This window comes from Sprattus sprattus (assembly GCF_963457725.1).
Source record: "Sprattus sprattus genome assembly, chromosome: 14".
In the NCBI taxonomy this organism is placed as follows: domain Eukaryota; kingdom Metazoa; phylum Chordata; class Actinopteri; order Clupeiformes; family Clupeidae; genus Sprattus; species Sprattus sprattus.
In genome coordinates, this window is record NC_137912.1 from 28,419,032 (window position 1) to 28,432,482 (window position 13,451).

The following is a 13,451-nucleotide window of genomic DNA, read 5'->3' on the forward strand; positions in this document are numbered from 1 at the left end:
AGTTGTAATCTAGTTTCAAAAGTTTCAAGGGCGCGTTGTCCGATTTCCAACCAAATCCGATCACTTATCTGGGGGTGTAAATCTGATTTCAGTCGGACACAGGAAATCTAGATTTGGGGAGTTAAATGAAATGGATCTTCGATTGAAACCCGACAACGCCCGAAAACTGGACACATGTAACCACACTGTATGTCTTCACAATGAATGGATGAATTCATAGGTGCACTTATGTAGTGCTCTCTTAATATCCCTACATTGCTACTACTAATGTGGAACACTCACTTGGATTATGCTGCCGTTTCATCAAAATTGGTATGCTCATTATGTGTTGGGGTAGACTGAGTGGACAGAGACTTTAATATCATGCTGTAAGTACTGTGGAAGCTAATTAAGAGTGGACAACCAGAGAGTAAAGTGGTAAAGTGGAAGGGTATTAAATTAAACTAATCTTGACTCTGAAGAGACTACCAGTGGGAGTGAAGGATACCGTTAACTGGCAAATGATGCCAGAACTGAGTTCCACAGATATTGCCTACAAGGAAACAATATCCACAACCATAGTGTATACATATACAGCAAAGTCAAGGCCAACAGATGGTACTGAGTTAGTATAGTGCTATAATGTATCAGATGGTGATGAGTTAGTATAGTATAGTGCTATAATGTATCAGATGGTGATGAGTTAGTATAGTATAGTGCTATAATGTATCAGATGGTGATGAGTTAGTATAGTGACATAATGTATCAGATGGTGATGAGTTAGTATAGTATAGTGCTATAATGTATCAGATAGTGATGAGTTAGTATAGTAGAGTGCTATAATGTATCAGATGGTGATGCGTTAATATAGTAGAGCGCTATAATGTAGCAGATGGTGATGAGTTAGTATAGTATAGTGCTATAATGTATCAGATGGTGATGAGTTAGTATAGTATAGTGCTACAATGTATCAGATGGTGATGAGTTAGTATAGTATAGTGCTATAATGTATCAGATGGTGATGAGTTAGTATAGTAGAGTGCTATAATGTCTCAGATGGTGATGAGGTAGTATAGTGCTATAATGTATCAGATGGTGATGAGTTAGTATAGTATAGTGCTATAATGTATCAGATGGTGATGAGTTAGTATAGTATAGTGCTAAAATGTATCAGGTGGTGATGAGTTAGTATAGTATAGTGCTATAATGTATCAGATGGTGATGATTTGGTATAGTAGAGTGCTATTATGTATCAGATGGTGATGAGTTAGTATAGTATAGTGCTATAATGTATCAGTTGGTGATGAGTTAGTATAGTATAGTGATATAATGTATCAGATGGTGATGACGAGTTATTATAGTATAGTGCTATAATGTATCAGATGGTGATGAGTTAGTATAGTATAGTGCTATAATGTAGCAGATGGTGATGAGGTAGTATAGTGCTATAATGTATTAGATGGTGATGCGTTAGTATAGTATAGTGCCACAATGTATCAGATTGTGATGAGTAAGTATAGTGCCATAATGTCTTAGATGGAAGCTATGGCGTGATTTGCCACTAAAGAGATGGTTCTGTGCTGATAAGGCTGTCAGTATTTGGACTCTTTCTGTTTTGTCATGCCATGTGTTTTTGTTTTGGTAGCCATGTGCCTGTGTTGTGGTAGCCATGTGCTACCATGTGCTCTGCCCCTTGTCCTGTCCTTGATCTGTTCCACCTGTGCTGCTTCTCACCTGTGCCCAATAATTACCCTGCCTATTTAAACCTGTCTTGCCTCATGTTCCCTGTCGGATTGTCACTTCGGTTGTGCTGCCTACCGTGAGTTGTATCTTGAAAGTTTAAACTTTGTCTGCCTGTTTTTGTTCTTGGATAGATACTCTGCCTTTTTTTTAACTGTTGCTAAGAAGAAGCTTTTTGTGTTTTGTCGGCGTGGATGCCTACAGTGGTCGTGTGCCCTGTTTTTGTGTTTGCCTTTTTGCCTTGTTTTTGTGGAATAAATCCTGCTTCAACTGATTTGCACTTGGGTCCTCTTTTTGAAATCCTGACAAAGGCCACCTTCTTTAGTTGTGTTCTTGGCTATAAAATGTCATTCAAGAATAGATATAAACCAGGGAAACACAATTTGCATTTAATTGACAATATCTCCACATAACTAAGGGCTAGTTAATAGCCCATCTGAGAAGGTTTCAAAGTTGAACTTGCCTTTCAGAAATACATTTATTTATTTTACTGAACCAAACCTTAAATAATTAACTTCCTGGCCTGGCTCTACCTACTTACTGCCTTTGCTCTCCTCTGAACTGCTGTCCTCACGCTTCCCTCACAGGTGAAAAATCGGCTCCAAAACTCCAGATGAGCCCTGCTTTAATGTGCATGTTGATATCTTTCCATTCCTCACATAGCTGAACAAAATAGATTTTTCTCACTGTATACATTTAGAAAAGTGTTTAAGGTTTTCTCATGTTTGTTTGCCAAACTCGCTGAGCTCTCTACATGTTTTTAGTAGTTTAGAAAGATGTCACCTTTATCCTGCTGGTGGCATAGTCGATCCCAGAGTGCTAACAGAACTTACCCAGCATCGCAGAGATTCATGCTCCCCCTCACAGACTGCTCCCCCTCACAGACTGCTCTCCCTTACAGACTGTTCTCCTTTTTCAGACTGTTCAACACAAGCTGGCTGAGCTTAAGACTGAGATCTGTGTAACCAGAGCGTTTGTAGATAGCTGCCTCCAGCTCCACGCTTCCAAACGACTAGACTCCTCCACTGCATCCATGGCTAAATACTGGTGAGAGTATGACAAACGTCATCATCATTTCTGGCAGCACACTGCCAAGACTTTGGAAGAAGCTCCAAAAAGCATGCTGGCTGACCTAAGGCTTTCTCTTTTAGGGCATCTGACCTGCAGAATAAAGTGGCCACTCAGTGTTTGCAACTGCATGGTGGATGGGGGTACATGTGGGAGTTTCCAATCGCAAAGTAAGTCCCACACATTCACTTATTCTAGTCAAACTTACACTCATGCCCTTTAAGTCCCACACATTCACTTATTCTAGTCAAACTTACACTCATGCCCTTTAAGTCCCACACATTCACTTATTCTATTCAAACTTACACTCAAACCCCTGTACTGTGTCCACTTTTTGTACAGTATATTTGAGTATTATGATTCAGCTGAGTCAATAATGAGTCAAATCTCTCTCTCTCTCATCAAGAGCGTTTGTTGATGCCCGTATTCAGCCCATCTATGGAGGAACTAATGAAATCATGAAAGAGCTGATTGCCCGAACCATTGTGGGACCAAACTAGAGAGAGGGATGGTGGTGACCCTCTGAAGTGCACTACTCATATATGTGTTCATGTGAATGTCTCTGCTCTGGGACTCATGCGTTCATATTAATGTGTTTATATTAATGTCTCTGCTCAGGACCTCATGTGTTCGATATGCTAGCGGCTCAAACTAACAAAATCTCTTGAAATGTGCTGACTGACATTATGACAAACTAGTTACTCAACTACTGTCCTAACACAGTCAAACATCAAGCAAGTGCAACACAAGACAAAGCAAGACGGCAAATAAGCTACTTACTAGTTCGGCAGACAGTAGAAAGCAGGGTGGCATTAGGCAATCTTACATTTAGCGGTTATATGCCTATGGACCCTGGTATGGCAATGGCACGGAGGCGATTATCCATATTAAAAGTCATTGTAGCGCCCCAATTTTTTTGAAGCTGTTTTTTTTTAAGGTAAAACTGCTTATCCTAACCCTAATCCTGAAGTTTAATTGTTGCATACTGTTTCTTTAAATCTCATTGGTGTTTTTATAGGAGACATCAGATCAGACTGGAATGATCAGTACCATTGTTCACTTACATATTATTTGAATGAAATCAATGTCTAATACATTTCCATTTCACTGGATTTTGCTTCGTTATACACAGAAATGGATAGAATCTTCATAACAGGAAAAAGTATTCAACATATTCAGCAACCTAGGTGTTCCAAAAAAAAGGCTTTAACTAGAATGTATTTAGGAGGACAGAAAAGACTATGTGGCAATTACAATCAAAGTGGACATTATGGACCGTTTATACAAAAATTCAATTTCTTTTTGAACATCAATGAAACAGGTTCCTAACATGATGGTATATGAACATAATTTTATATCAAAGGTATCTGAAATAAGTGAGATCTACAACCCATGGACATTCTGGTAAAAGGTGTGCTCAGAAGTCTGGCAAAGTGACTGGTATAACAATGTGACGGTGATTCTGTTCTCCTGTTCTGGAATCTCTTCTGGAAACCCCTCTTCTCACCCTTAGAGTTTGCATCCTTCATTCTGTTCTGTGTTTACATTCCACCAGAGGCCCACAAGGCACAGGGCAGGATGACCAGCTATTATGTATGTGTACATAATGTACAGGGCGGACATATCCAGACACCTACGTTTTTGTCATTGGTGACTTTTAACTTAATTTATATTTAGCAATTTTTATGCAAATGATTTAAAGTTATAAACCCGGAAGAGACAGAAGAACGGTTTTCAAACAGTCCTTCCTTCCCTACTTTAAGAGAAGACAGCTCGTAAGACAGCAAAGAGATTTCGAACAGACCCTACATCTATGCTCTGCCTACTACATTCATTGTAGTAGGCGGAGCATAGATTGCGCCAGCTTTTTAGTGTAGTAGAGTATAGTTTAAATATTATATTCTGTTTGAATGTTGTTTAAAGTGTTAGTTGCGGTAACAGTGCACATTTAACTTGCATGTAGGCAAACTTGCTTTGTTAATAAACAAGACTCATACAGATCAGACAGTTCGTTGTTGTCCCTGTCGTTGTCCCTGCTGAGACCTGCATGTGCTTGCTAACCATCATTAATGAATCCACATTCAAAACAAACTCCCCTAAATGTGGTGAATAACACGGTTTTAGGAAAAGTCCATGAGTAAAACTGCATATGGGGATCAAACATAGTTCTAGTATTTTAAAAGCAAGGTAAAAATCAGCAAGTTGCAGCCAGCTAGTTAGCAAGATTGCACTGCTTACTACCTAACATTGATAAACCCAGGTTTACCGCACAGTTAAAACAATAACCTAACTTGCGTAAGATGTTTCACTGTAGATGTCAAGGCTCCCATGTTGGCTGGGAAATGTATGTATTTGACCCTTCTATTGAGATCGCGGGTAACGTTTCTTGGCTAAATTCCCGAGGGCCTGAGGGCTCATCGGGGGGGTCGAGCTGGAGGCCTGAGGGCTCATCGAGGGGGAGGAGCTGGAGGCCTGAGGGCTCATTGGGGAGGTGGAGGCCTGAGGGCTCATTGGGGAGGTGGAGGCCTGAGGGCTCATCGGAGGGGGGGGGGGGGGGGGGTTGGAGGTGGAAGCCTGAGGGCTCATCGGGGAGGTGGAGGTGGAGGCCTGCCCTTCCAGGGACCTCTTCATGACCCCCATCATGTTGCTGACTATTTTGGACATTAGGCCGGCAGCACAGATGGCCATGGCCTCTGACACAGCCGCAGCCATTTCAGGGGGCAGTGCCGGCATTGCCTACTGAGGCTGGGCAGAGGGATCCTCCTCGGAACTCACCATCGGAGGAGATGGGTTGGAGCTGCGCAGCTGCCGCAACTGCCCCATCGCCCACTGCTTTTTGGCATGTGAGAGAAGTTGTGCCCTCGATATTGTCTATAAAACAGACACGTATGCATATCTTAGCTGAGTAAACTCACAGATAATATGGATACAGTGTTGAAACTTTAAGTTAATAGTTTACATTTGAAGGACTTTCAATTAATTATTAGAGTCGAAGTTTGTGAGTTACTACATTTCCCATAGTGCACTGCAAGTTGCACTTGCTGTTAACGGTTTCGAAGTTTTTGCCTTGTACTGTGAGTGTCACTGACAACGAGAGATTCTGCCAGTAAAACAGTTCTAACCAGTCGTGGACCTCCATTTATTTCCTGCCGGCTAGTTAGATACAGTAATACAACATGCAGAAAGGAAAGTAAGAAACACTTAGGGCCCTATTTTAACAATCAGAAACGCAAGTAGAACAGCGCCAAACGCAAGTAGCTGTGTGGGCGGCTCTATGGCCCATTTGCTATTATAACGGCGGAAAAAACACACTTGCGTCCGGCGCAAATGTCAAATGGGTTGGTCCAAAGGAGGTTACTCAGCCATAGGTGTGGTTTGGGCGTAATATGCAATAAACCAATCAGAGCGTCATCTCACATTCCCTTTAAGAGCGAGGAGCGCATATTCCATAGCGACTTGTTACTATAATGGCGGAATTACCTGGAGGAAGACCGGAAAGGTTCACAGCCGAGGAGACCAACGTGCTCGTCAGGGCCGTAAAAAGCCGGGAGATAGATATATATGGGGATGCGAGAAACCCTCCAAAAGTTAGCAAAGTCAAGCAAGCATGGGAAGATATTGCCGTGATTGTTTCTGCTACGGGGCACCCAAAAAAGGGCTACACAATGCCGAAAAAGCTATAATGACGTCCGGAGACGTGGGAAATCCAAGCTGGCAGGTAACGTTCTCGTGGCCTCACGGGAGGTGGATCTGCCTCGAACCAGGACCTGACAGCAGCAGAGGACATCGCCACGTCTACCCTCACGCCTGAGAGCGTGCAGGGATTTGGGGGCATGGAAATCGGCACCCAACCCAGTGCACCAGCTGACCAAACCCAAGGTACTTAAATAAAGTCCACATCCACAGAGATGAGTTTACAAGATTTATAATAATACTGGCATGAAATAAATGCAACAAAGCCATACAATAAATCAAATGTCACGCAGCTTCACAGGAAGAAGACCCTGGCCTCGGTACCAGTGCGCAAGAGCTGCTTAGTGCGCATGGGCCAGCTGGGGAGGGAGCCGCGCCAGGGGCAGCATCGCCAGGCGCACTACAGGCCGTGGCAGCATCGCCAGCCCGGATGACCACCCGTTCCTGCAGCTCCAGCAAGCTGGCTTCAACATGCTGGAGCGGGAGGCGGAGCACTGGTGCCCGTCTCGACCGAGTGGCGATGTTGCTGCGGCCACTGGAACGCATCGCTTCCAGCTTGGAGAGAATAGCTGCAGTGAAGGAGCATGGGCCTCTATATACACCACAGAACGTGTGTTACCAGAAACAATCACGGCAATATTTTCCCATGCTTGTTTGGAGAAATGTTTCTACTTTTCATTTCTCGTTTGTATTTTTTCAGTTACTAGCATTCTTTTTTTGGTGGCAACATATTTGAAATAAAAGTCACAAAAACATACTTTCCGATGTTTTGGGTTCACCCTCACTGAATCACTAGGTTATTTATGCATGGTAATAATATTGCAATTTGCTCAAGCAATACGCTTGAGATGGCAATGGTTTGCTTACCTCATTATAGAGGAAGTAGGGCTTCTGTCAGGTGAGCTCTCCTCTCTCGTGCTGCTGCTGGGGCATTTGGGTTTAATGGCATCGGCACATGCAGTTCAACCTCACGTCTTCTAAAGTCCTCTAATCTATCCTCATTTATGTCATTGACACATCCATGATTCATGGCAATGTTGTGTAAAACACAACATGCCACAAAGAATGCTGCGACTTTTTGAGGACTGTACTGTAAAGTACCACCTGACCTGTCCAAACACCTGAAGCTTTTTTTTAGAATCCCAAATGTTCGCGCTATTATACTGCGTGTGTGTTTTCTGTTAAAATGAGTTTCGCGCACTGTTGCAGGGTTGATAAAAGGCATCATTAGCCAGGTTTTTAATGGATAGCCGTTGTCCCCCAACAGCCACCCATCCAATGGAGGATTCCACTCGAAAAGGGCAGGAATTGACGAGTTTGCCAAAATGAATGAGTCGTGGCTTGTGCCAGGATAGTTGGCAAAAACGTGACAGACACGTGAAGTGGCATCGCAAATGGCTTGGATGTTTATAGAATGTGTTCCCTTGCGATTAACATAAATCAGTGTGTTTACTGGGGGGGCACGTATGTGAATATGGGTGCAGTCTATAGCGCCAAGGACGCCAGGGAACCCATACTTCTCCCAGAACGCCTGCTTAGCCCTCTCCTGGCTGTCAGGTGTTACGGGAAATTTTATGAATTCCCCAGCATGTCGGACTAGACCTGACGTAACTGCATGTATAGCCGAACTTATTGCAGACTGTGATATGCCTCCAATAGAGCTGAGGGGGTGCTGGAACGACCCAGACGCATACAAATGCAGTGCCGCTGTTACTTGGACCGCAACGGGGAGGGCATAGGGACAGTGAGCCTCTGTCCCCAGCTCATCAGCCAGGAGATGGCAGACATCAGTCACAGCCTGATGGGTCAGGCGTAGCTTTCGCCTGCATTCATCCTCACTCAAAGAAAGATAGGTCTGCCTGGGCCGGTAGACCCTCTCCCTCCGGCGTCCAATCCTCTGCCCCAAGACGTATTCCATTTCACTGCGCAATGGACAAAAATTACGATTAACCGCAACCTAACTGGTACGTCGGCGAGTAAGGTTCTTAATGGACTTACATGACGGTATGACAGTCTTCATAATATCGGAATTGTTCTTCAGCTCTGTTTCCGGGCTCTTGACGGAGAACCCATTTAGACAGGTGTCTTTATATACCTATGTGTCATGCTGCTATTGGCCAACCAGTCTGGTTTGAACCGCCATTACAATTAACCTGAATAATTTGGGTCAATGTGTACGCTAGATGTATGCCTATTTGTAAAATATCTTGGATATGGATATCACAATGATTTCCTCATGTGGTAAATACTTTATTTTCCTTGTAATTATACTGTATATGGCTTGCCAAAAAATGGGTCTAAATCTCTTGTGTAGACGAGAGAAGTAAAGTGTAGCCTATAGGTCCTACTGTGCGGCCAAGCACGCGCACTTAAAATAGTGTCTGAATACGCGCCACAGACTCTACACAATGCGCCTCTGACATTAGACTAGGTTTTTTCTGGTCTACGGCGCACTGTTAGCCTGACGATGTCATACTCATGATTCTAGTCAGAATATGAGTCTGATACCGGACCTTTGGGCTGTGATTATGGGGCGTGTTTCAACGAACCAGGAAAGAAAATGCCTATTCGCTGAATTGGATACCTAGAACCAATCAGAGCAACGTAGTAGCCTATTACCATCTGATAGATTAAACTTTTACCTGATCCCTAGGAAGGACGGCAAAAACATCTTTTCAATGACAAATGCCTTAATCGCGTTTCTCTGTTCCTCTTTCAAAATGAATGCGCTGTCAATGTCTGTTGAGATATGCCTGCTCACGTTAATTAATTAGCATTAAGGCTACAAGCTACAGTTTATTTCGATGGGTATTTTGTGTACACGTTAGCAATGATATAACAATAATGGTCTAGAGAACTTTAGTTAAGACAAACAATACTCTGTAACATTCGTGTTGCACATGCACAACTCACCGAGTCATTGTAGACATTAAAAAGTCGTGTAGATAGCTTAATTCACATAAAATATTCCCCACTAAGCACCCGAGACGCGGCCATCTTGGTCGGAGTTCGAATCTACCGGTTAATTCAACTCAAGCGTTGGTATCTGTCCATCAACGTATAAAGCCCGCCCTGCCAATTTGATTGGTCCGGTTTGATCCTACCGATGAAACTCTCTCCCAATTAACCCAGAGCCAGACCAAATCTCCCTGACAAAAAATTTTGTGGGCGGGGTTTGGGCTGGTATCTAGGCTAGCGCACTGTTGTTTTGAAACTGCAAAATACCACCAGGGAAGACTTGTCCTGAGAAACGCCTTCTCTGTTCCGCCCCGCCCATTTCGGCGCAAGTTCATTTCGACGCGTGCCTCTGGAGGGAAAATCCCGCTGTGCGCCGGGTGCACAATAGGAATGATACATGCGTCGGTGACAATGTCAATTGCGCTGGGTGCAAGATAGGGCCCTTAGAGTGCAGTATTCACATAGGATGTTGTATATCTGAATGTGGACAATTCACAATCCCTACAGCTGGTCTCTAAAAAAGTTAAAGAAAATCTTACCGTCAGGTTCTTGTGGTAGGACACCAAATGTTTGACCAGCCTGTTCCTTTTTTCTCCGCATAGGGGGCAATTTAATGGTTCTGATTTCTGAAATAATAAACAATTATATTTAATTAAAATGTGATGGTTTCTCAGGCTGACATAGGAGTTAAGAGGAAGAAAGAATATAGTTCTATGCAATGTAATATGGTACATAATGATTCATTTAATGATAATGATTCATTTATTTGTACAAAAGATAACATGTATGTGTATATGTGTGTAAGTGTTCTCTGAATGGAACATGTTTTTTTAACTATACCTGGCAGTCACAACACAGTTTGCTTCATCCTAAACATGTGGATCATCTGGATGAAGCAAACTGCGCTGTGCTGTAACTATGTCACCAGCTGTGCTGAACACTCTTTCCAGAGGGTACACTTGTTGCTGGGATGGACAGGTAGCTCTTTGCATTGTTTTATAACTTTTGGCACAGTTCCTATCAGAACAAACCTCTATTTTCCACTTTGTGTGGGCTCCTGTCAACTTCTGTTTCATCTGCCTGGCCCTCATTCACTTGCCTGACAAAAATCAGTATAATGGAGTAACAAATAGAGTTTAGCTACGGTATATGGAGTATATTCTTACCTCTTCCTCCATCATCACCGCCTCTGCTATTATCTTAATCAATATCATGTCTTTGGTGCCGTGGTCTTCCAAGAAAGCCAGGTCTTTGAAACGTGGATGAAGCGCCAGTGTTGTGTCTGAACGCGTTCATTGAAAGAAAGTGCATGAACTCGTTCATAATTTTGGTGAACGTGAACTGAACGTACTGTATTACTGCCTGATGGCCGATACTGTGAACGTGTTCATTGTGGTGTCGGTGAACGGCAAGTTCAGTCTTTTTAATTTTGTTCAATAAGGTGCCAAAGACTTCCAGGCGAAAAACAAACCGTTAACAGTCCTTTATCCAGGGTTGCCGCACTATCTTGCCTGTGAGAGCGCCAAAGTTGCTTAGAGGCCGAGAGCGGTATTGCAGACAGATTATAGAAAAAGTATAGACTTCACGAGAATCGGCCAATCGGACAGCAGTGGAGATGAGAGCGCGCTTTAGAAACAGTTAGAGAGGAGGAATCTATCTAAATATAAAATTAATTGACTAATATTCGGATTATACCGATGCAAAAATGTTAGAAACGATGCATCGCGATTCACCCCACATTGTATCCGGTGCACACTTTTTTGATCCGGGCCATCGCATCGTGGGCTTTTAAGCCGGTGCATCGATGCGAACCGGTGAATCTTCCCATCCCTAGTCTGATATGGTCAGGGCCAGGTTAAGGTAATCTGGGGCCCGGGACAGAAAGCCTCCCCGAGGCCCCCGCCCTTCCACCAAAGATTTATTTGTATATATATACAATTATTTTTAGTATTACTATTATTTGTATCAATATATATTAGAGAGAGAGAGACAGATTGGTAATTAAATTATGACAGACATAATGTAAAAAAGAAATTTGCATTTATTTGGTGGAACTATAACCAACCTTTAACCAACATAACAATTGTACCAACATACCAAAAACAAGAAGCCTACAAACGTAAGGCAATGCACAAAAAGGTGGGTTTCCATTCAGCTTGTTCGCATTAGCTATGCACATTCACGCTGATTCGCACAAACGCAATGCGCATCAGCGACCTTTTCCAATCACCTGGTCCTTCGTCTAATTTAGAGGAAGAGTTTTGTGAAAGCTATAGTGTACGTCCTCCTCTCCGCAGTGTTATCAATGCTTTAGTTATTAAGCTATTTACTTTAATAGCTGCTAGAAGGAGAAAGGGAAAAAAATATTTTACATATTGTACGCACTCAGATAGCAGCGAATTCCATACCGACACAGACCTCCGTACATCTGTGAACGAGCGCGGTCTATGGAGTTTTAATTTGGCAAAGGTCCTGTCATGCTTAAAATTGACCGGGTGCCAAAAAGAGCCGGGTTAACGCAATGTTGAGTTTCGAACAGCTCTTGAGTGACAGTTGCTATACAAACGATAGCATTACGTAACACGGACGCCACATAGACCGGGCACTTTTTGGTCAGTCAGAGAGTCTCAAGAGCCATTCGAAAGCCATCAGCTACTTTTAAGTCTTTTTATATTGTGGCTAAACGGACACTACATACCCAGACACTTTTTGGCTATCAGTCAGAGAGTATCAAGAGTTGTTTGAAAGCCATCAGGTACTTTTTAGCCGCTTAATATTGGCTGCCGGTCTCCTGCAAGTAAGCACATTTCAACAGGTTTCGCCGCTAGCATCTATATTGCTATTAGCAATTCCTCCTTTTGTGCAACAATATTAAGCGACTAAAAAGTAGCTGATGGCTTTCAAACAACTCTTGAGACTCTCTGACTGATAGCCAAAAAGTGTCTGGGTACATTGAGTCCATTTAGGCACAATATTAAGCGACTAAAAAGTTTGAGCTACACCTGCCTGCTGGTATCCTGTAAGTAATTAAGGTCAATAGGTTTCGCCGCTAGCATGTCGTAAGCTGTTAGCAATCCCGCATTGTTCTTTAGTAAAATGTTGTGCAAACAATGCCCTGTTTTGTTCAAATGTAATTGTGGGTGCCGTCAGATATGTCTAAAACACATTAAGGACTTTCTTAATTTAAGCACAACAACAGATGAATAGCTTATAGCTAACGAGATGCTATCTGATGAAATGTGCTTACTTTGATACTATAACAAACTAGCGACTCAACAACTTTCCTATCACAGTCAAACATGGATGTTTTGGTTGGTTTATTTCAGGTCAAATAAAAGCAAGGTGGTCTCAGGTAGCGAAGTACAATGCGAGATGCCCTGAAGTAAATCCCGTTATGAGGAATTTAATGCAGCGCTAGGCTGTGGCTCCCAAAAAGAGCCCGGGTGATGTATTGCTAGCGTTGGCATAGCAACTGTCACTCAAGAGCCGTTAGAAGCTCAACATTACGTCACCCGGGCTCTTTTTGGCACCCGGTCACCTTTAAGCATGACAGCCCACTTCACTGATCAGCTGTGGGTCGAAAACTTCAGGCTAACCAGGTCAGGATTCGAAGAATTCTGGCAACTGGTAGGCACTTCTGTGTCGCCTGAAAGTGTTTGCTGCCGAAAGCCTGTCCCCACAGACGAGCGCATTGCTTTATCGCATTATAAACTTGCAACATTCACAAACTACCGTATTGTGGGCGAAACAATTGCCGTAAGCAAGACTACTGGCCATATATGCAGTAGGCTATAGGGCAATTCCAGCGTTATGAATGTTACATTCAGAGAGAAATTTGGAAACTAAGCTTAACATTGACAAGGCATTGATTTGAATTAGAAAATTGAATATACATATTTTAGTTACACTTATTGGGATAAAGATAAGCCTGCAATATGAAATGTTTTGACCCTTTGGATTTTGAGAGAAGTGATAAAACACCCAGCGTTATGGATGTTACGGAAATGGACAAG

General features: G+C 42.8%; 1 protein-coding gene across 1 annotated transcript in view; it reads left to right on the forward strand.

Moving 5' to 3' along the window:
• The window catches only part of LOC308375587 (long-chain specific acyl-CoA dehydrogenase, mitochondrial-like), a gene marked incomplete at both ends in the record, with an annotated part of 47,175 nt that extends 43,888 nt beyond the window's left edge, over nucleotides 1–3,287 (forward strand). The window contains 3 exons of the mRNA XM_080851749.1: nucleotides 2,639–2,766; nucleotides 2,871–2,957; nucleotides 3,194–3,287. Coding sequence (XP_080707875.1) covers nucleotides 2,639–2,766; nucleotides 2,871–2,957; nucleotides 3,194–3,287 — 309 coding nt within the window. The remainder of the gene's footprint in view (nucleotides 1–2,638; nucleotides 2,767–2,870; nucleotides 2,958–3,193) is intronic.
• Between the last annotated feature and the right edge of the window lie 10,164 nt (nucleotides 3,288–13,451).